At 36.9% G+C, this 23,249-nt stretch overlaps 1 protein-coding gene across 7 annotated transcripts in view; it reads left to right on the forward strand.

Moving 5' to 3' along the window:
• PIK3C2A (phosphatidylinositol-4-phosphate 3-kinase catalytic subunit type 2 alpha) overlaps positions 1 to 23,249 on the forward strand; it is a 170,102-nt gene that overhangs the window by 142,409 nt on the left and 4,444 nt on the right. For 6 of the 7 annotated variants that reach the window (XM_013055870.2, XM_013055869.2, XM_004752065.3 and 3 more), the window contains 13 exons: positions 2,813 to 2,917; positions 4,108 to 4,200; positions 6,117 to 6,246; positions 10,595 to 10,731; positions 13,261 to 13,430; positions 14,855 to 15,011; positions 15,617 to 15,726; positions 18,299 to 18,506; positions 19,869 to 19,993; positions 21,739 to 21,856; positions 21,940 to 22,012; positions 22,353 to 22,462; positions 22,547 to 22,672. In XM_013055870.2, coding sequence (XP_012911324.1) covers positions 2,813 to 2,917; positions 4,108 to 4,200; positions 6,117 to 6,246; positions 10,595 to 10,731; positions 13,261 to 13,430; positions 14,855 to 15,011; positions 15,617 to 15,726; positions 18,299 to 18,506; positions 19,869 to 19,993; positions 21,739 to 21,856; positions 21,940 to 22,012; positions 22,353 to 22,462; positions 22,547 to 22,672 — 1,662 coding nt within the window. Of the gene's footprint in view, positions 1 to 2,812; positions 2,918 to 4,107; positions 4,201 to 6,116; positions 6,247 to 10,594; positions 10,732 to 13,260; positions 13,431 to 14,854; positions 15,012 to 15,616; positions 15,727 to 18,298; positions 18,507 to 19,868; positions 19,994 to 21,738; positions 21,857 to 21,939; positions 22,013 to 22,352; positions 22,463 to 22,546; positions 22,673 to 23,249 lie in introns of those variants that run through there. The other variant, XM_045066170.1, reaches the window with a different exon arrangement.

Genomic DNA, 23,249 nt, shown 5'->3' on the forward strand with positions numbered 1-23,249 from the left:
TCAGGCGCCTGGGTGGCTAAGTTGGTTAAGTGATTGCCTTTGGCTCAGGTCATGATTGTGGAGTACCGGGATCAAGTCCTGCATTGGGCTCCCAGCTCCACGGGGAGTCTGCTTCTCCCTCCGATCTTCTCCCTCTCATACTCTCTCTCGCTGTCTCTCAAATAAATAAATAAAAATCTTTAAAATATATATATTTTCTCCCATTCTTTGAATTATCTTTTTATTTCCTTGGTAGTGTCCCTTAATGCACAAAAGTTACTAATTTTATGAAGTTGATTTTTCCTTTTGTTGCTTGTGCAATTGATAACTAAGAATTTGTGGTCAAGGGGCACCTGGGTGGCTCAGTGGGTTAAAGACTCTGCCTTCGGCTCAGGGCATGATCCCAGGGTCCTGGGATCAAGCCCCACATCGGGCTCTCTGCTCAGCAGGGAGCCTGCTTCCCCCTCTCTCTTTGCCTACCTCTCTGCCTACTTATGATCTCCATCTGTCAAATAAATAAATTAAATCTTTTAAAAAAAATTTGTGGTCAAATCTAGGGTCACAAAGATTATACAGTTATGTTCTAGGAGTTTTATTGTTTGCTCTTATGTAAGTCTTCAATCCATTTTGAGTATTTTTTAATATGCTTGGAAGTAAGGATTCAACTTTATTCTTTTACATGCAATTATTCAGTTGTTCTAGCACCATTTTTGTTTTTCCAGTTTTTTGTACAATTTTCTCCCTTCATAATGATATGATAGCCAGATTTTGTCCTAACTGGAGGGTCTGTAAATACTGGCCTATTCAACCCACTTAAAAGCAAGGTAAAAGCTGCCTTTTTTTTTTTTTTTAAGAATTTTATTTATTTATTTGACAGAGATCACAAGTAGGCAGAGAGGCAGGCAGAGAGAGAGGAGGAAGCAGGCTCCCCGCTGAGCAGAGAGCCTGATGTAGGGCTCGATCCCAGGACTCTGGGATCATGACCTGAGCCGAAGGCAGAGGCTTTAACCCACTGAGCCACCCAGGCGCCCCAAAATGCTGCTTTTTGAAGTGGTTCCACCATGGAACCTCTGGTCATCCAACCACATCACTTCATCTTCACTATAACGTGCAGCCACTTTATTTAATCTCATTCCAGATTTTAACTTTTCCATAGCTTCCATTATTTTCCCCATGTTTTTCTCATAGAATGTCTGCCACCACCTTTGGAGACTTCTTATCAGCACTGTCTCTCCTAGAGGCTGCTCACCACTCCCCCTCAGCACCCCGCCTTTTCCAGATCTGCTTTTTCCCTTGGGCAGCATCTTCAGAACTTCTCAGCACCATTTGTTGAAGAGACTGTTCTTTCCCATAAATGATCTTGGCACCTTTGATGAAAGTCAGTTGACCATAGACTTATGGGTCTGGATTCTAGTTCATTGATCTAAAAGATTAGCCTTATGCCATACTGTTTTCATTATTGTAGCTTTGTGGTAGTTTTTGAAATCAAGAAGTATGAGTTTTCTAACTTTTCTTTTTCAAGGTTTTGTTGTTGTTGTTGTTGTTTTGGTCTATTCAGAAGTCCTTGCAATTTTGTCTGAATTTTAGGACCATCTTGTACATTGCTACAAAAAGGAAGTTGGAATTTTGATAAGAATTGTGTTAAGTCTGTGGGGCGCCTGGGTGGCTCAGTGAGTTAAGTCTGCCTTCATCTCAGGTCATGATCCTGGGGTCCTGGAATTGAGCTCTGCATTGGGCTTCCCGTTTAGCGGGGATCCTGCTTCTTCCTCTCCATCTCCGCCCTTCGTGCTTATGCTCTCTCTCCCTAACCTCTCTCTCTCACTCTCTGTCAAATAAAATCTTAAAAAATGGAATTGTGTTGAGTTTGTAGATTAATTTGGAAAATACTGCAATCTTAATAATAATAAGTCTTCCAGTTCATGAACACAGGATGTCTTTTCATTCGTCTGGATCTTTAATTTCTTTCAGCAATTATGTGGGGGGTTTTTTGGTGAGGTTTTGTTTTGTTTTGCAACTTGCTCTTTTTTACTTCATCTTAGAGAATTTTATATGAAGACCTATAGTCACACCTCATGTTTCTTAATGGGTACATAGTATTACAAGGTATTGTAGCGTAATTTGTGAACTGTTACTTTTGTAAATCGTTTACACATTTTTCTTTCTCCATTCCTACAGTGAATATAGTGTATAAGTATTTGCCCCTTTGCTACTATTTCTGTATATGATATTCCTATAGGTGAAATAGCTGAGTCAGGGACTTTGTATATTTTTAGTTAAATCTTTTTCTCCACCAATAGATTATGAAAGTATCTTTTTCTGCCCTGTTGCTGGGACTGGGGTGTTAACCTTAAATTTTTAAACTGTCAGGAAAAATTGCATCTCATTTCTGCTTAATATCTACTTATTTGATTGTTAGAGACTTTTAATTAATATGTTAAATAAACCATATGTACCCCCCCCCCATGTTTATAAGCCTTTGCCCTTTCTAATTCTAAAATTAACACTTTAGCAATAGCTTGTTTTTGACAGTTGGGCATTTTAAAATTTAGGTTGGTCCACGACATAATTTATTTGTCTTAAAAATAGGTCTTCCTGGGGCATCTGGGTAGCCAAAGCGTCTGCCTTTGGCTTGGGTCATGATCCCAGGGTTCTGAGATCAAGCCCTACATCAGGCTCCCTATTCAGTGGGAAGCCTGCTTCTCCCTCTCCCACTCCCCCTGCTTGTGTTCTCTCTCTTGCTGTGTATCTCTCTGTCAAATAAATAAATAAAATCTTGTTAAAAAGTAGGTCTTCATTTTCAGTATGTACTTACAGAGTCATTCTCTTTTCCTAGGTTGTCCTTCAAAGGAGTATGGAACGAGTACAGTCCTTTTTTCTAAGAAATAAATGCCGTCTTCCTCTCAATCCAAGTCTTGTTGCAAAAGAATTAAATATTAAGGTGACATATAAAATACTAATAAGTTAATATTATATTTCATAATCTGTAGAGAAAAAATGTGTAGGAAGAAAGCAGATGGGCTGATATACTTAAGGCAAATAAGGATAATATCTGCATATAGGTTGGTTATTAGTATTTATGGATGTCTGTTTGTGTAAGAACCATATTTACCTCAGTATGTTTTACTTAACCACCATTCCTGAAAGAAAAAACAATATAAAATTATTTGCTATCTCAAAATAAATTATTTTTTACTATGATATAATAGCTGCCATGTAGGCATATGTTAAAATTCTAGTCACCGATAGCATTTCCTTTCCTCCCTTGTGAATGTTCAGAAAGACTCCCCTCAAGTTTATAGCACTTTTTAGAGCCATCAAAAAGTAGTTGAATCATCAGCATTGAGTGATTATATTTCAGAGTGGGCCAGTAGTTATGCAAATAGTGGATTTTCCCTTAATGAATTCAGCAAAAGCAATCAATTAATTCATCCATTAGAGTCTCTGGTTTGGAAAGGCCAAGGTACAAGTATTCATAAAAGCATCTCAGGTTTTATTTCTTTTTAAGTTGATACATGGCTTCTCTTTACTAAAATTTAACAGTGGGTCCCTGAGTTGTATGTTATTGGTGGGGGCGATGGGGTCACATTTTCTCCTTGTGTTTTGTTTGTTGTTTCTTTTAATTGGTCTTTCTTAAATTAGTTTTTTTTTAACCAGTTTCATTTTAAAATAAGATTTGGTCTTTGCTGATGGAATTTTTAAATTTAGTGTCACAATTTGATTATGTGGCTAATTATTAATTAGAAGAGTACCATAAATAGGAGAAGTAGAGATCTCATCCCAGATCATACTGCTTTAGAGAGAGATAAGAATATACAAAATTCTGAGCTCTGTTGAGGAATTAAGATACTTTTAAAGCTCAAACTTTTAATAATTTTGTCTCAAGTTTTAAGGTTTTTCTTCTCATCTAGAGAGTAGTAGATGATATTTTACTCATGCTGTGTTTAAGTTTCAAAATATTTTTAAATACCTCTTATCTGCTGGATGATCTAAAAAGCAGTTCACATGTGTTATTTCATTGGCTATACTTCAGAGGAATAGGTGGAGAGAGAAATGCTTAGGACAAAAAAATCTTAAACCCATTTTTATTCCAGTGTTACCCTTCTAATGCATAGCATGTTGTATTTGTAGTCATGTTCCTTCTTCAGTTCCAATGCTGTGCCCCTAAAAGTGACAATGCTGAATGCTGATCCAATGGGGGACGAAATTAATGTCATGTTTAAGGTGAGCAAAATCAGGTTACTTTGTTTTTCTTTTCTTTACTTTTTTTTAAAGATTTTATTTATTTGAGACAGAGAGAGAGCACAAGCCGAAGGGCGGGCAGAGGCAAAGGGAGAGGCAGACTCCCCACTGAGCAGGGAGTCCAGTGCAGGTCCATCCTAGGACCCTGGGATCATGACCTGAGCTAAAGGCAGACACTTAACCGACTAAGCCATCCAAGCACCCGAAGGTTACGCTGTTTTTAAGTGGCAATTGAAAAATTACTTTCTTAGGGCATCTGGGTGGCTCAGTGGGTTAAGCCTCTGCCTTCAGCTCGGGTCATGATCTCCAGGTCCTGGGGTCGGGCCTCTCATTGGGCTCCCTGCTTGGCAGGGAGCCTGCTTCCCCCTCCTCTGCCTGCCTCTCTGCCTACTTGTGATCTCTGTCAAATAAATAAAAAAACTTTATAAAATAAAAAATAATAAATAAAATAAATAAATAAAATAAATAAAATCTTTTTTAAAAAATTGAATAATTATGTGAAAAGTTATTGCTGATATAAACTGTTCTAAAACAGATTTGGGAATAAATGCAGCCCTCAGCTACAGCTGCTACCTATGGCCATAGCTTTAGCAGATAATGCCTTTCACACAGATAGGATGTGAATGGTACCCCCTAGAGTTGTGCAGCGTGACACTACAAAACCATGAGCAATGGCATTGGTTTTTGGAAACATAAAACTTACCTGTGGGAAGCAGCAGGAGTGGAATACTACAAGAGTAATCTATTACCAAAGTTCTGTGTGTTGTGGTCATAATTTGTATATTGTAAGGAAGAATGGAGAGTTGTAGTTAATTCAGTGAGTTCAGTTAGTGCAGGCTTATATATATAATGTATATATATGATGGTTCAAGAGAAGCTATCTTTATGAATATAAATGTATATATTTATATGTATGTATATTCTATATACATATATATATAGAGAGAGAGAGAGAGAGAGAGCAAGTTCTCTTAAATCTGGTTTTGGACTATATTTTACTAATATATTTGCCTTTTCCTAAAATAGTACCATCTGAGTACAGAAATTTTATATATTTTTAATATTTGTTAGGGCTAATCTCTAATTTTTTTTCATAATTTTCTTTTTTTGTTTCTTTTTAAGATATTATTTATTTATTTGATAGAGATTACAAGTAGTCAGAGAGGTGGGCAGAGAGAGAGCGCAGAGGAAGCAGGCTCCCTGCCAAGCAGAGAGCCCAATGCGGGGCTCCATCCCAGGACCCTGAGATCATGACCTGAGCCGAAGGCAGAGGCTTTAACCCACTGAGCCACCTAGGCGCCCCTTTCATAATTTTCTTAATTGGTCTCAAAAAATATATTCATTGTTATATGTTTTAAAGTTATCCAACTTAAAAAAGAAAATGATAAATTCATGTGGTTCCAGTTAGATTTCATTCATTTTGGGAGGGTTAACTCTTTCCATTTTTTTAAGTAAACTTCTGGTTTGAGATAATTACACATTCAGTCTGTTGTAAGAAATTATACAGAGATCCTAAGTATCCTTTACCCAGTTTCCCTCTGTATAACATCTTGCAAAACTATCCTACAATATCACAATGAGACTGTTGGCAATGATACAGTCAAGGTAAGGAATATTTTGATCATGACAAATATCCTCCATTTTGCCCTTTTAAAAATTTGAGTATGATTCACATACCACAAAATCTAACCTTTTAAAAAGTGTAGAGTTGGAAGAAACTGAGACGTGAAGAGGTTAAGTAATTTCCTCTGGAATACTAAAGAAAAATAAAAGGCAGTTCTGTTTTATCTCATTCTTCATTCTTTCCACCATTTTCCCCTCCCCCTGTCTTTTACAGCATGTAACGTAGTAAGTCTTTTGGAAAGGTACACGTTTCATTTTATCTCCTTGATTTCAAGGTTGGTGAAGATCTTCGGCAAGATATGTTAGCTTTACAGATGATAAAGATTATGGACAAGATCTGGCTTAAAGAAGGATTAGATCTGAGGATGGTAATTTTCAAATGTCTCTCAACTGGCAGAGATCGAGGTAAGTCTGTCAGCTCTGTCTTGGTGTCTTATTATTTCTTCTCTGTGAACTTAGCTCAGAGTATACTTGTCCTGTGGGAGTCCTGAGGCTGGTACACTATGATCTCAGTTGTTTCTTACTTTAATTCAGTGTTACTTTACTGATTTGTTTATAATTAAATAACTCCTGAGTAGCCCTAATAAATTTTTTTTTGCAGTGGTTTTTTGATTTTGCAGTAACCAGAGGTTCCCATTGATTGACTAAATGAGGACTTCATAGTCTTTAGCTTTTAACTTAAGATTAAGGTGTCTTAAGTTAAACCAATTTTGATTTAATTTCTGCAAAATAAAATAATGGTTTCAAAATTTTTTTTCTACTTTAGCACAGGCTTCATCTTACTATTTTATTGCATAAGTTTTCTTCCTTACCACATATGTTTAGTGTGAATAATAAAAGCATTACACCCAGAAATATTGTAATAATTAAAAGGTAATGAATGTGGAACACCCAGCATGTGACATGTATTAGGTTCTCAGTAATTGTAGCCATTGTCATTATTCTTATTCAACAAATGTTTGTGTTGATCTGCCAGCTACAAAATGCTAATAACATGAGGTGTTTATATTTAGAGGGAAGCAGTTTAAAGACCTACAAAGTAATTTGAAAATGCTTTAATAAGCTAAAAGCTCTAAGAGAATTTTTTAAAGATTTTATTTATTTATTTATCAGAGAGAGAGAGAGCACGGGCAGAGGGAGAAGCAGGCTCCTCGCTGAGCAAGGAGTCCAATGCAGGACTCTGTCCCAGGACCCTGGGATCTCATGACCTGAGCCAAAGGCAGAAACTTAACTGTCTGAGTCACCCAGGAATCCCGAAAATCTCTAAGAGAATTAACAGAGGCAGTGCTCTGGGGTTTTAAAGGAGGGAAAGATCATTTATAGTTGATGGAAATGAGAAATGCTTCTCAGATTCTAATCATAGACACTGGAAAGTCACCAGAATAACTATCTAGTCATCCTTATATTTGCCATTCACGTTATGCTTAAATGCCTATACTGAAGGAAATTTACTGCATTTCAATGTAGTCTGTCCTATCCTGGATAACTCTGATGGCTGTAGAGTTTTTTCTTACAGTCTAATGAATGGGAACTGACTCCTAATGTCTTCTACCCATCAGTTCCAGTTCTCTTTATAGACAGTCATATAATAAGTCTTTGTGATGATGAATATTGTGGCCTCAGATCCTGAGTTCCACATTCTTCAGCCATTTGTCATATATGACTTTAGATTACCTTATTTTCTGATGATTCCCATTGTAAAGGCTCAGGTGACCCAGTCTCTGAGAATGGCACCTGAGTTTTGTAGAATGCAAAATAGGCAAAGTATTGCACATGCAGAACTTACTCACAAATAAAACCATCATACTAGCTAGCTCCTGCTTAATCATGTCTTGGCCATTTTGTACTTGTACATTTTGTATCTTAGACCCAAGTATAGGACCTTACCTATTAACTTCCTTGTTATTATTGGATCCATTACTTTTCAGCCACTTGGATTCTTTTTAAAATCCGAGTTTTGTTATCTGTTGTCGAACCTCTTAATTTCTGTCATGAACTGATGTGAAGAATCTATATTCTGTAGCTTCTGCTAAGGCATTGAAAAAAGTGTTTACTAAGAGAGGACCAAGGACCAACCAATGTGTTGTATCGCTAGAGACATGAGATTTCCTGTCAGGTGATTGCTAAATCTTTAGGTACTGTGGGGTACCTTTGTGGCTCATTGGTTAAGCATCTGCCTTTAGCTGAGGTCATGATCCCAGATCCCTGGGATTGAGTCCCACATCAGGCTCCCTGCTCACTGGGGAGCCTGCTTCTCCGTCTTTCCGATGCTTCCTCTTCTTGTGCTTAGTTTCTCTCTCTGTCAAATAAATAAAATCTTTTAAAAAATATCTTTAGGTACTGTATTTTATTTGGATACTTGTCTACTTCATTGTGTTATCAACTGTTCTCCATTTTATCCATTAGGACAGTATGAGAGCCTTATCACTTTACTTTCTCAGTTTAGAATGTACAAGCTTTATTTATTTATTTGACAGAGAGAGACATAGTGAGAGAGGGAACACAGAAGAGGAAGTGGGCGAGGGCTCCGCAGAGAGCCTGATGCGTGCCTCAATCCCAGGACCCTGGGATCGTGACCTGAATCAAAGGTAGATGCTTAACGACTGAGCCACCCAGGCATCCCTACAAACTTTATCTTGTCAAAAAGAAAAGCAGGTCAATTTAAGAATTCTTGCTGGTTGGGGGTACCTGCATGGCTCAGTCGGTTGGGCCTTTGACTCTTAGTTTCAGCTCAGGTCATGATCTCAAGTTGTGGGATGGAGCCCCACATCGGGCTCTGCACTCAGCAGGAAGTCTGCTTGAACATTCTCTCTCTCTGCCCCTCTCCCCACTTACTTGCATGCAATCTCTTGCTCTTGCTTTCTAAAATAAATAAAACATTAAGAATTCTTGCTGCTTAAAAATATTCTTGTTTTTCATAAGTTGTAAATGGAAGTTATTTTACTAAGATTCCTCAATGAGAGCCTACCATTTCATTAAGTTGCCTTTCTGTCACCACACTTCATATAGTTGCAGTTTCTCTTTCTTCTTATGGAATTCCATGTAACTTGAGAGGCAATCAGATTCCTCTTGTTTTTTACATGTTGTTTCTAACTGATTATTGAGTACTTACTTTGTGTCTTACCCTGGTCTAAGCTTTTCATTTGTATTATCTCACAAGTACCTTTATTTTCCAAATGAAATCACATCCATATCCTCTGTGAACTTTTTACTAGTATTTCAGTGCTTCTAGTAATCCCTCACTTTTTCAGACTCAACAGTTGTCTTTAAATATTCATGAGACATTTACTGGTATATCTTCCCCACACACACACACCCCAATTGCTTGATTTTAAGTTCTCTCAGGGTAGGGACCATATCTTACATAGCGAGTAGTACATTGTATATTTTATGAACTTTGGTCCACTGTTTTAGCACGTAGTGATTTATATGTATGTATATATGATTATGAAATTAGAAATTTATATGTATATTAAAATTTGATTAAATATAGTCATAGAATCAAGGTGCAGGTACTCATTGAAAAAGTATCTCAGTGTGAACTATTAACTAGATGATACACTTCTTTTGGGATGGTCTGAAGACCTTGGCCAACTTGGTTTTTTCCAGTCCTTTGAAGCAGATCTCTGTGTCCATATCTTTTGATACCAGTGCATCTCCTTGATTTTGAAAATACATAAAACTGTTTTGTTTTTATTTAAAGATTTTACTTAATTTATTTTTTTGACAGGGAGATAGAGAGCACAAGTAGGCAGAGAGGCAGGTAGTGGGAAAGGGAGAAGTAGGCTCTCTGCTGAGCAGGAAGCCCGATTCAGGGTTTGATCCCAGGACCCTGGGATCATGACCTGAGCCGAAGGCAGCTGCTTAACTGACTGAGCCACTCAGGCACCCCAATAAAACTAATTTTTTAATTATAAGAATAATACATGCATATAGTAAATGTAGCAGGTAATAGAATTTATTTATTTGAAAGAGAGCACCAGTGTCGTGGGGAGGAGATAGGGGGCCAAGGGGCAGAGGGAGAGGGAGAAGCAGGCTCCCTGCTGAGTTCAATTTTAGGACCCCAAGATCTTGACCTGAGCCAAAAGCAGACACTTAACTGACTAAGCCACCCAGGTGCCCCAGTCTTTCTTTTAAGCGCAAAATGACAATTCTCTATCTGGATTTTTTTTTAAGATATTATTTATTTGACAGAAATCACAAGTAGGCATAGAGACAGGCAGAGAGAGGGGGAAGTGGGCTCCCTACCGAGCAGAGAGCCCAATAGCAGGGCTTGATCCCAGGACCCTGAGATTATTACCTTAGCCAAAGGCAGAGGCTTTAACCCACTGAGCCACCCAGGCTCATAAGGACAATCTTAATCTATTCTTACCTTTGAAAGGGCTTATTATACTCTGAAACACTCCATCATTGCCCAAATATGTGATCAGAGAAACTTTATTAACTAAGTAACTTTATTAACTAGGTCAATATTATCTAGTTAGTAATTAAAATTATTATTCTTGGTGGAGGGTATAGCACACCCTGTATAGTACAGATTATGGAGCCTTAAATTCAAATTCAACTGTTATATTTTTGGTACTTCTGAAAATAAGAGATTATTTTGATTGCTCAGATTTTTTTTTGCATGGGCTGCCAGACTTGATTTTTTAGAAACAATTCCTGATACCTCATGTCAAAGATTGAAAGCTATAAATTTTTTAAAGGCTTTTGGGGAGGTATTTTTGCATAGCTTAATGTTTTGTTGTTAAAGGTATGGTGGAGCTTGTTCCTGCTTCAGATACCCTCAGGAAAATCCAAGTGGAATATGGTGTGACTGGATCCTTTAAAGATAAACCACTTGCAGAGTGGTTGAGGAAATACAATCCTTCTGAAGAGGAATATGAAAAGGTGATTGGCAAGTCTCTTTATTCCAGATAACTTTATCATAAGTGTATTACATAGGTTATAAGTGCTTTTCATTTTCCAGCTCTGGTGACTAGCCATGTAGTCTAAGTTGTGAAAGCAGTGTCTTTCTCTAAGTTTTTTAAAAAAAAAAAGTTATATACACATATGTTTCTATATGAACAGTTTATCTAATAGTAAGAATCTGAGTGAAACCAATGCTAAATTACCCCCAGAATATTCCAAGCATGCATTTAGAGGCCAGCAGAACAGGTCTTTTTATGACCCAGAATGTTCACATTTCACAAAGATCTTGGGACAAGTTATGAAAATGAGTAGAGTGGCTCCATGTGTGTAAGTGTGGAGTTGAGAGGAAAAATATGGGCCAGACTTTCTGAGCTTGAACTATGTTCTGAGTCATCAGGTATTGAGCCTTGGGCAAATTATTAACCTCCTCTGTTCTTCAGTAACCTGGGATATGAAGTAGTATATGTTACAATATTGTAGTACTTTTTTTTGGTAATATAGTACATATTATGGCTGTAAAAAATAATATTACAAGGCTATTGTGAGAGTTAGATGCGTTTATAACGAAAGCCCTACACAGAGTAAATTCTGTAGTTGATAGCTGTTAATATTAGAGGTGCCAATTTTTTGCTTTAGCGTACTTTTGAATTCTATAATAAGAAAGGAACTCTCAGAGCAGCTGAGTTGCTCATTCGGTAGTGTATGACATTTTTTTTATAGACAGAGTGCGTGTGATCACATCAGTGGCAGGAGGGGCAGAGGGAGGAGGAGAGAGAATCTTTAAGCAGACTCCCCACTTCATGGACCTGAATGCAGGGCTCAGTCCCACCACCCATGAGATCATGACCTAAGCTAAACCCAAGAGTTGGACACTTAACCGGCTGAACCAGACAGGTGCCCCATGACCTTCGTGTTGTGAGTTCAAGCCCCGTGTCGGTGAGGGCTAGGGGAAGTAGAGTTTACTTCAGAAAAAATAGAAATGGGGGGAAAAGGGAAAGGGAAATCTCTTAGGACATAAGGCCTCTAGTGATCCTAAACTGCCTAAGAAAGACTCAAGAACACTTTCTTTTTTAATTATTTGACAGACAGTCACAAGTAGGCAGAGAGATAGAGAGGAGGAAGCAGGCTCCCTGCTGAGCAGAGAGCCTGATGTGGGACTCGATCCCAGGACCCTGAGATCATGACCTGAGTCAAAGGCAGAGGGTTATTAACCCACTGAGCCACCCAGGCACCCTCAAGAACACTTTCAATGGCAATGTAAGGAGATCTCAGTTTTAATGTCATTTGCCTGCCTCCTTTATGTCATCAGGTCATTAACATATCACATTTACAGATAAATACCAATTCTATTTGTTGACCTAAGAAGGTAGAGGAATTTAGCTCTTTGTTTAAAATCACTTCCTTTTCTTATGATGTGGGGAAAGCAGTGCAACAGAAGCTGATACTTTATAGTAATGTTGGCTCTTTTGTGGTTCTGGGGAAGTGGTTTGACACAAAATAATTGTCAAATAGCATACACTGAGTGCCTTTTATGCATTTGCCTCTTAATGTACTTTACATAGAAGAGTCACACTGCTTGGGGTGAACCTTGGGTCTGCCACTTAAAAATTATGTGATCTTGGGCAAAGAACTTCTATGTTTCAGTTTCCCTCATCACAATGAGGGAAATGACAATCATAATCATACCTACGTCATATAGTGTGCATGTGTGTAGGTTTGTAGGTGTGTAGGAAGAGTAGTGTAGTGACTGGTTTGTGATAAGTGCTGTGTAAAGCTTGGCTCTTTACCATCATCATTTATGATTTCTGGGGAGTTATGAAATAACCAGATGGACATGTAGAGCCATATGACTGTGCTATTCAGAAATTTAGTTCCCTGAGGATAAACTAAATGCACATGCTTTAGATAAAAGTACTCATTGTATACATCTTGCTGCATCCTTCTGCATGATACTATGTTAATAATTTAATCCCCAGGGCGGGTAAGACTGAAGTGAGAGATCTCCAGCTTCAAAAAACTTGCAGATGACATAAGGAGTCAACAAAACATATTAATTATACTATTGTATGTTTAAAGATACAAGCTTTCTTCATACAAGCCCTTCCTATAAGCCAAAAAAAGGAAAAATATTCTTTTATTCAGATTAATCTTTGTCACAGTGTTACCACCACTTGTACTAAACAGTAGAGCCTGTGAGGAACAGAGTTGCACAAAGATGATTCTTAAAAGATGTTTAAAGGCAGCATGTAGCCCAAGTAGGGACTGGCAGTTTCTCTGCCTGTTAAAGGATAATAGATGGGAGAGATAGGGCAGTAACCACCTTTAGAAGGGTGTTTTTGTTTTTGAAATATGACAAGGCTGAATTTTGTTATCATAACCTAGTTTATAAGGTGTTGAAAAAGTGAGTCACGATAGTGTTTTCAAAGGGTGATGAATTACTTTAATCTTTATAACCTGCCTCCTTTAAAAATAATTTTTTTCTAAAATAATTCTCTATCTTTATTATAGGCTTCAGAAAATTTTATCTATTCTTGTGCTGGATGCTGTGTAGCCACCTATGTCCTAGGCATCTGTGATCGACACAATGATAATATAATGCTTCGAAGCACAGGACACATGTTTCACATTGACTTTGGCAAGTTTTTGGGCCATGCACAGATGTTTGGTAGCTTCAAAAGGTACTCACATTGTTGCTGCTGCTGAAGAAAAGAGGGGCCCTTTTTTTTTTTTTTTAAATCAAGTACCCTGAGGGGTGCCTGGCTGGCTCAGTAGGGCTTGCAACTCTTGGCCTCAGGGTTGTGAGTTCAAGCCCCACTTTGGGTGGAGCCTACCTTTAAAAAACAAAAACAAGAAAAATAAGTACTCCAGGTAATTCTGAAGCAGAATTTCCACATTGTGGATCACTTTTCAAAAGGTATTAATAAAATAATCTGTATCTGTCCACATGTGTACATATATCTGGAAGAGTTTCAATAATTTTACTTGAAAGAAAAAGAATTCAACTTTTCTTACCACACAGTGGTTAAGTTTTTGATGGTTTTAATGTCAACCACTTTAGAATCTAAGTATTCCTTTTCTGTCCACTTTCCTCTTCCCAAGAAAAGTGAAACTGTTGGTTTGCTTTCTTAGGTTAATTAAAGAGGCCGTTGACTTTGTTCTGTCATTTCAAGTAATGCTAAAATGACTTCAAGTTCTGTCATTTCAAGTAATCAAGATGTTTTCATTTTGATAGGATCAGAATTTTACTTAAGATTGATGTATTTGGATATTTTGAGGAACCTTTCTTTTGACACATTTAGCGAAACATTGATTTTAATTAGTAAACACAACTTATTTTATTTTACAGATTTTATTTATTTATTTGACAGAGACCACAAACAGGGTAGAGCTGGGGAGCAGCAGGAAGAGAGAGAAGCAGATTCTATGCGAAGCAGGGGGCCCGATGTAGGGCTCAATCCCAGGACCCTGGGATCATGACCAAAGCCAAGGGCAGACTCTTTAACTGACTGAGCCACCCAGGTCCCCCTGGACACAGCTTATTTTAAAAGAAAGGGATTTTTCCACAAATTAATGTCCCCAAATTTGCCTCTTTTCTTGTTATTGTCTTATAGCTCTCATTGAGTATGACTAGGTGTTAAAAAAAGATCCTAACAAATGACTTGACCTTGTAGTAGATAAGAATGAGTCTGTCTCTCTCCCTGTGTGTGTGCGTGTTTAGTAACATTTGTTGGAATGAATTAAGATATATTTAACTACTTAGTGGTACCTATTAGGAATGTTCCCATTTGTATGATGGCAATGAGTGCCGAACTTTTCTCTCTGTACTGTTCTCTATTTGAGTGTGTGATTTTACAAATACCATCTTGGAAAAAATTCATATATGTGTTCTATCTAAATAATGAGATTGATTATATGATGGTTTTTCTGAAAAATGCAAATTTATAAGTTTTAATGCAGATTCAAACCTGCCTGATTCTTAATTTCCCAGTTGGAAATTGCTCTGGCTCAGGTAGCTTAGTTCAATAACCATGTGGTAACAAAAGCACTATTTGAATATATTCTGTAAATATTACTTTGTGTTGTGTACTTTCTTTTTAAATAGGGATCGGGCTCCTTTTGTGCTTACCTCTGATATGGCATATGTCATTAATGGGGGTGAAAAGCCTACCATTCGTTTCCAGTTGTTTGTGGACCTCTGCTGTCAAGCCTACAACTTAATAAGAAAGCAGACAAACCTCTTTCTTAACCTTCTTTCACTGGTAACTGTTTTCTTTTATAAGCCCTTAATTAATTTACATTAATGCTCTGTTTCAATAGCTAAAGAAGGATATTTTGGAATAAAATTTACCATAGTTTCAAATGTCAGAAATAGTGTTACCAAATATTCAAAAATTGCCAGACATCATTTATATAAAATATAAAATGTAAGTCACATCTACCTTGGAGGTGTGGAGTAAAAGTAACTGACTAAAAGGGACCCTGAGAGCCATCTCGGATGCTGGAACATATTTTGTTTCTTAATTTTGGTGTTCAGATTTCTGTACTTTTCTGGGTGTGTATTAAGTTAAACCTCTGCTGTGATTATTGAGACTGAACCTGATTTTTTAAAAAATGAAGAGGACTAGACTAAAAGGTCCGAATTTTACAGGTTTTTAAACTGGCTTTGTGACTTCCAACAATTATATGATCTCAGTTTTTCCCATTTATAACTGAATCACTTAGGTGCCTATAAGACTAATATAAGTTCCTCAAAACTGTGATTATTTGGTTTGCTTTAGTTCTAATTACTTGGCCAGCTTTTAAGGGATGGGTGGGGAACAGACTTTTAAAAAGTAACTCACAAACTCTTTTTCCCTTTCTTTAGATGATTCCTTCAGGGTTACCAGAACTTACAAGTATTCAAGACTTGAAATATGTTAGAGATGCACTTCAGCCACAAACTACCGATGCAGAAGCTACAATTTTCTTTACTAGGTAAGGCATATTTAAATATGTTAGAGAAGGCACAGAGCTTTGATTTGTTTTCCTTAGTTTAAACAAATGCTATATATCAGAATCTGATTTTTAGGAAATAATTGTGATTCACAGTATTAGCAAAGAGTAGGTTTATCCAAAGTATATTTTATGTCAGAAGTTTATTTACTGAATAAATATAAAGGATTTGTAATAACACTAAAAAATTTATTTTTCAAAATGACTCAGGTTTTATTTAGTATATGACTTGAATTATAAACATCCTATTTATGACCTATTTCTGCAAAGCATATTTTCTATAGTGCCAAGTACAAGGATGTGTGTGTGTGTGTGTGTGTGTGTGTGTGTGTGTGTGTTGGATTTTCCCCTAAAATAATACCTGTACTAATCTGTTTTTCAGGATTTTGCCATAACCATTTTCATGGATACCATAAATAATTAAAACTGCAAACTCTGGGACACTGCTATAATAAATTGTTACTATAAGATGTAGTACTTAAAATACATATATTAAGTACTGGCATTTGAACTTGTCATTTTTGCTTTAAAAGCAGATTTTCCTGGCAAGTATGTTCTAAAAGTCTGGTGACCAGGTTGGTCACTATCTAGGGATACCACCTCATTATTATGCCACAGAAGGGAGGGACCTAAGAGCTCATGTTCTTTTTTCTCTTTTCTCTTGCCTTCTTCCTCTCAGTGGAAAAGAGATAGAAAACTGGACTGGACTTCTCTAGTCTCAAGAGTCTGGGCTGAATTGAATTGAATTGAAGGAAGCTGACTTTTGTATAGCCTTCTAAACTAATCCTGATAATTTAGGTATTGATGGGTTTTGTTTTGTTTTTCAAAAGAGATTCACTTGGCTTCTCTAGGCAAAACTATAAAGCAGGCAGGTATTGGTCTGCTTGAGCTGCCATAACAAAATAATCATAAATGACATGGCTTAAACAATAGACTTAATTTCTCTTACTTCTGGAGGCTGGGAAGTCCTAGAATCAAGGTGCCAGCTTATTCACTTTCTGGTGAACTTATTCACTTTCTGGTGCCTACTTGTTTCCTCACAGGAAAGGAGGAGATAAAGAGCAAGAAAGCATAAGCTTTCTTGTCTCTTAAGAACACTAATTCTTTTGGATCATTTTTATCCTTAAGACTGCATCTAATATTGATTACTGACTCCATAAAGGCCCTGTGGGGTTGGGGCTCAACATAGGAATTTTGGAGGATACAAATATTCAGTCCATAGCAAAGCAAGAACCTTTGTGTGAAGTTCTAGACTTTTATTTTTTGAATCTCTTTCCTCTTTCTGGATTTCTTTATTCTGCTTCTGAGACAGTATTTGTTTTATCCAAGCCTGCTTTCCAAATTTGTTACTATGAAACTCCCAATTCTGTCAAAACTTCTTTTTCCAACTGAGGGAAATTAATGATTATTTGAAGAAGTCTGATACCAGATTCTACTACTATTTGATAGAAAAGATTTTATTAAATTTGGATAACTTGTTTTTCCCAAGATTTTACTTATTTGACAGAGAGAGATACAGCGAGAGAGGGAACACAAGCAAGGGGAGTGGGAGAGAGAGAAGCAGGCTTCCCGCTGAGCAGGGAGCCCAACATGGGGCTCGATCTCAGGACCCTGGGATCATGACCTGAGCCGGAGGCAGATGCTTAACGACTGAGCCACCTAGGCACCCCTGGATTACTTTCAGTGCTTCCTTCTATACCTGTTTTCAACTTCCCTATTTATTAAAAGGGAATTAAATAATGATCATCTTTTTTGGCATTATACCAATCATCTTCTATCCCTAATAGTTTTTAAGTTAATGTTAGATCCCACAGAGCTCAAGAAATACAGCATCATTTCTTGGGAGACAGTGGGATGGGATGGAATAGAGATTTTCTTGTGCTAAAATATTTTGTTGGGATGGACTATCTTTTAATAGGTTTTTGGCCGCCTAAAGAACAAGGGAAAATCCTGGCAAAGTGAGAATATGCTTAATATTTTAAAAGGAATGGAAAGGGGGCGCCCGACTGGCTCAGTCAGTAGAGCATGTGACTCTTGATCTTAGGATCGTGAGTTCAAGCTCCATGTTTGGCCTAGAGTTCACTTACACGGGGTAGGAGAGGGACAGATGTAGAGGCGGAGAGAGAGAAGTTTAAGGAGGCTCCCTGCAGCCAGAGATAGGGCTCAGTCTTAAAACCCTGAGATCACGACCTGAACAGAAATCAATAGTCGACCTGAACAGAAATCAATAGTCGGTACTTTACCAACTGAGCCACCCAGGCGGCCCAAGGGCCTAGAGCTTATTTTAAAAAGAGATTTACATATCTTGGTTGATAGACAGGTAGATAGATTAAACAAAAAAGAATTTAATGGGCTCCTGGCTGGCTCAGTTGATGGAATGTGAGATTCTTGATCTCAGGGTTGTAAATTCGAGCCCCACATTGGGTGTAGAGTTTTAAAATCTTAACTTTTTTTAAAAAGGTATGAAAATGTCTTTATCCTTTATTATGCTCAAAGAACTGAACATGTTTTCTCATGAATATTTACTATTAACATATTTTCTGATTTTTTGTAGGCTTATTGAATCAAGTTTGGGAAGCATTGCCACAAAGTTTAACTTCTTCATTCACAATCTTGCTCAGTTGCGTTTTTCTGGTCTTCCTTCCAATGATGAGCCCATCCTTTCATTTTCGCCCAAAACGTACTCATTTAGACAAGATGGTCGAATCAAGGAAGTCTCTGTTTTCACTTATCATAAGAAATACAACCCAGATAAACATTATGTAAGTATGGTTTTGGTATTTGTAGAGACTCATGCATGCATACATGTTTTTCTTTTCATACTTCTTTCCTCCATGGATGGTCCAAAAATAAACAAATATTTGAGGAATCCCTAATTGTTTTTTGGTATTTATTTATTAGTAAATTTGCTCCCAAACTATGGGGGACAAACAGTATTCTTTATTCCAGAGACAAGACTTAAAAGGTGGTATTTTGCTTTTTCTCCTTTCTTCAATTTGTTCTTAATTTTAAGGTAAAGCTTGCTCACTGTAACAAAATCCACCTATGTAAAAACACATAAAATCTTCAGTTCTCATTCCACTTTTTAGGGCTGAAGTATCATTAAACACACACACATATAAAATTCAAGTTTGAACAAAAGCAAGATCTTCAATATGCTTACCACCACCCCATGAATAGCATTATCATCATTGTGCTCATAATTTAATTGGAAAATACTTTACAGCAGTCTATTTTTTTTTTAAACATTGTATTTATTTATTTGAAAGAGAGAATGAGAGAGAGTGCGCATGAGAAGGGGAGGGTCAGAGGGAGAAGCAGACTCCCCACTGAGCAGGGAGCTGGATTCGGTACTCAATCCTGGGACTCCCGGTTCATGACCTGAAAACAGTCGCTTAACCAACTGAGCCACCCAGGCACCCTGCAGCAGTCTTTAAATCCTTGACAAACTGATATTTTAGAAAGCCACTTTATTATTTTAATTTTCACCTATTTTATTGTTAGTAAATTTTTGTAAGTTTAGTATTTTATCCTAACACCATTTCATTGAATATTCCATTTTTTGCCCCAATGATTTATAACAGTATATTATGTTATGTTATAGATATTATAATGTTAGCATATTTTAAATGTACTAAATTTCTATATATCCCTGAATTTATTTCTGGTCTTCCGTAGAAATAGTTTTTTCTACACCAGTATTTTATTCTGTAAAGTACTCTGACTTTATAAATACTTTATAAATATCCAGTTAAACAAGTCTTTTCTCATCCTGTCACCATAAATTTTGCCTTTCTCATTTATGCTCTTAAAGGAGCTTATTAATGTGTTCATTGGAAATGTCCTAAATTTATAAATTTCAGGAAGTACATTTATTATATATAATCCTGAAAGTAAATGATTTTCACTTTCCAGTTCTTGTTTATATATCTTATAGTTAATATCACTCTTAGATTTAGTTAGATGTCTATAAATACAATGACTTTCATGTATGCTCTTTCCTCTCAGTGACATATATATTACTAAGTTAAAAGCACTTGACCAAGCTGTAAATTTTCTTTCCAGAAAGGTTTTTTGTTTTGTTTTGTTTGTCTTAATCTGTTTGGGGTGTGGTTTCTTTTCAGATTTATGTAGTCCGAATTTTGAGGGAAGGACAGTTAGAGCCATCATTTGTGTTCCGGACTTTCGATGAATTTCAGGAACTTCACAATAAGCTCAGTATTATTTTTCCACTTTGGAAGTTACCAGGGTATGTTCCCATTTTTGTACATTAATCCTTTTTTTATAGGAAACAGTTTCTTACCATGTGTCACTCAAAAGCTTTGTGTAAACATTTAGTAAGATACAATGGACCATGTGTGACTGACTTTTCTCTGTATCTCAAGGCCTGATAATAGTACTATCCATAGACAGGGAACTGTAAGATCCTGTTGAGTGAATAAACTGAATAAATGGGATCCTAAACTTAAATTTGGGGATTTTCTAGTTTTCTAATTTCAGCTGAAGCTTTTTCTTTGTTTGTTTGTTTGTTTGTTTGAAGTCATACTGGGTTAGGTAAATTGTTACTGCAACTACCTTTACAGTGAGGTCAAGGAATTTAGTAGAATCTTTTGTTTGTTTGTTTGTTTGTTCATCTATCTATTTTTAAAATTTTATTTATTAGAGAGAGCGCGCACAAGAAGGGGGTGGGGGAGTGGGAAGGTGGGAGAGAAGGAGAAGCAGGTTCCCTGACGGGCAGGGAGCCTGATATAGGACTCTGTTCCCAGGACCCTGGGATCATGACCTGAGCTGAAGGTAGATGTTTAACCAACTGAACCACCCAAGCTCTCCTAATTATAGAATCTTTTAATTTTTGTCTCTACCATAGTCTGTAACATAACACAATAATTTGGAATCTTGGTTTTAGCAAAATCGGATTTTAAATCACTGCAAAAATAATTATGGCCATACCGAGCACCTCTAAAAAAGAATAAGCTGGGACGCCTGGGTGTCTGAGTTGGTTGGGCAGCTGCCTTCAGCTCAGGTCATGATTTCAGCGTCCTGGGATCGAGTCCCATATCGGGCTCCTTGCTTGGCAGGGATCCTGCTTCTCCCTCTGCCTCTGCCTGCCACTCTGTCTGCCTATGCTCCCTCTTGCTCCTCTCTCTCTCTGACAAATAAATAAATAAAATAAAATAAGCTGAGGCAGTGAGATTGTTGGTCAAAATCTTAGTACTTAGTTTTCTATCTGTTAACCCTTTTAAAGCCCTCATTTTTTTTTAAAGATTTTATTTATTTATTTGAGAGAGAGAGCATGAGAAGGGAGAGGTCAGAGGGAGAAGCAGACTCCCTGTTGAGCAGGGAGCCTGATGTGGGACTCGATCCCGGAACTCCAGGATCATGACCTGAGGCCACCCAGGCGCCCTAAAGCCCTCATTTTTAATGTAGCTAATGACCAACAGATTTCTGGTGTCGGGCTGCTCATACTCTTCTTAGACTAGATTTCAGAAATGAAGAGTCAACAAAGTGTGGGTATCAGTTTATTTCCACATGCGGTATCATTTTTCATTGTTAGCAAAATAAGCAAAGTTAAGATTATTCTTGATTTGTCCCCTGTGTTACTTGTGGACAAAGTGTTGACAAGGGTATGAGACTGATATCAACAGGAACTGTGGCTGATTGAGTAATGATGATTTTGGAGGATAAGATATGCGTAAAATATATGTAAACAGATTAATCTTTAGGGAAAAAACAGTAGAAAGTAAGTAATAAAATAGCAAAATAGTGTCTCTTTTGTACCAAGGTTTATAAAAGGCTAACAAGTACTTGAACTATTTCATCTCCAGTACTTGAAAAGAAATTACAGAAATTTACTTTCTAGAAGATTAAAATTCCACTTTGTATTTAAGTATATATATTTTTAAAATATATATATTTCTAAATAAGTATTGTGCTTAATTCTATAAATACTTCCAAGTGAAATAATTTAAATCCCCCTTGTGTTTTCTTTTGTAGCTTTCCTAATAGGATGGTTCTAGGAAGAACACACATAAAAGATGTAGCAGCCAAAAGGAAAATTGAGTTAAACAGTTATTTACAGAGTTTGATGAGTGCTTCAACGGATGTAGCAGAGGTGACTGTCTTAATTAAAAAAGAATATTCTATTCTTGGTGCTACATGATATTTAAATTAATACATTTTTTTTTCTCTTCTTAGTGTGATCTTGTTTGTACTTTTTTCCATCCTTTACTTCGTGATGAAAAAGCTGAAGGAATAGCTAGGTCTGCAGGTGAGATTATTTTTTCTCTTTATTGATAATTGATGGCTTCCCTATGACTTGCAAGTTAATAATTTCTCAGTTAATGTGGTAGAGTGACAGTGGGGTTACTGGCTCTACTCCAGTGAGAATGAGAGGAGGATAGTCCTTCTAAGCCCGTCAATTTCTGGATAAACATAATTTTCCTAATAGAATGTGATTATTAAAGAACTACAAATCAGTAGCCTACTGGGTTATTTACCTTTTCCTTTCCCCACATAGGATGATCCTGGAATTAAAGCAAAATTTTTTTGACGTAGTTTGTACCACTATAAGCAAGATAAAATAAAGATGATTGTATTTTTTTTTTCAGATGCAGGTCCATTCAGTCCTACTCCAGGCCAAATTGGAGGAGCAGTGAAATTATCTATCTCTTACCGAAATGGTACTCTTTTCATCATGGTGATGCACATCAAAGACCTTGTGAGTGATTATAAATAATGATTGTAGAGAAGACCTATACCTTGGTAGGAAGCATTACTATTAAGGGAAAACTTTTCTTTATAGGTTACTGAGGATGGAGCTGACCCAAATCCATACGTCAAAACATACCTACTTCCAGATACCCACAAAACATCCAAACGTAAAACCAAAATTTCACGAAAAACCAGGAATCCAACATTCAATGAGATGGTAAGTTAAAGTCATTTCTAAAAATGTCTTAGATCTGTTCTTTAAATTTTAAACAGTTTAAATTAAAAATTTTTAGGTACCAGATTCAGAACTATTTATTGTACTAGTAAAGCCAATCAGTAGCAATCTAGTGATACTTATCAAATGTGGCAGAATTAAACCATCATTGAGCCTTAGGTTTTAAAAAGATCTTAGGAGTTATCTTCAACCACCTTTCCAGTGACTGAACTCCCTCTACAACATTTTCAAGAAGTTGTTATCCAGTCTATGCTGAAATACTTCTAGTCCATCCACTTTGTTTTGGGCAGTTACAGCGTGTGTGTGTGTAATTTTTATTTTATTTTTTTAAATACTGGGCTGAATCTTCACTGCCTGTAGTTTGCACCTGTGGGTCTCAGGTGTATGACTTGGAACTATACAGAATTTAGTCTTTCTCTCCTCTGTGGCAGCCCCTCAGATAATTGAAGTTCTCCAAAGCCCTTCCTGTTTATCCTTTTAAAACATCTTTACCTTTACCTAAAACTAACTTTACCTTTGTTTGATAGGATATAGTTTCAAAATTATCCTCCTAATTCAT

This window comes from Mustela putorius, unplaced genomic scaffold (assembly GCF_011764305.1).
Source record: "Mustela putorius furo isolate JIRA1106 unplaced genomic scaffold, ASM1176430v1.1 tig00003859_pilon_pilon_pilon, whole genome shotgun sequence".
Taxonomy (NCBI): domain Eukaryota; kingdom Metazoa; phylum Chordata; class Mammalia; order Carnivora; family Mustelidae; genus Mustela; species Mustela putorius.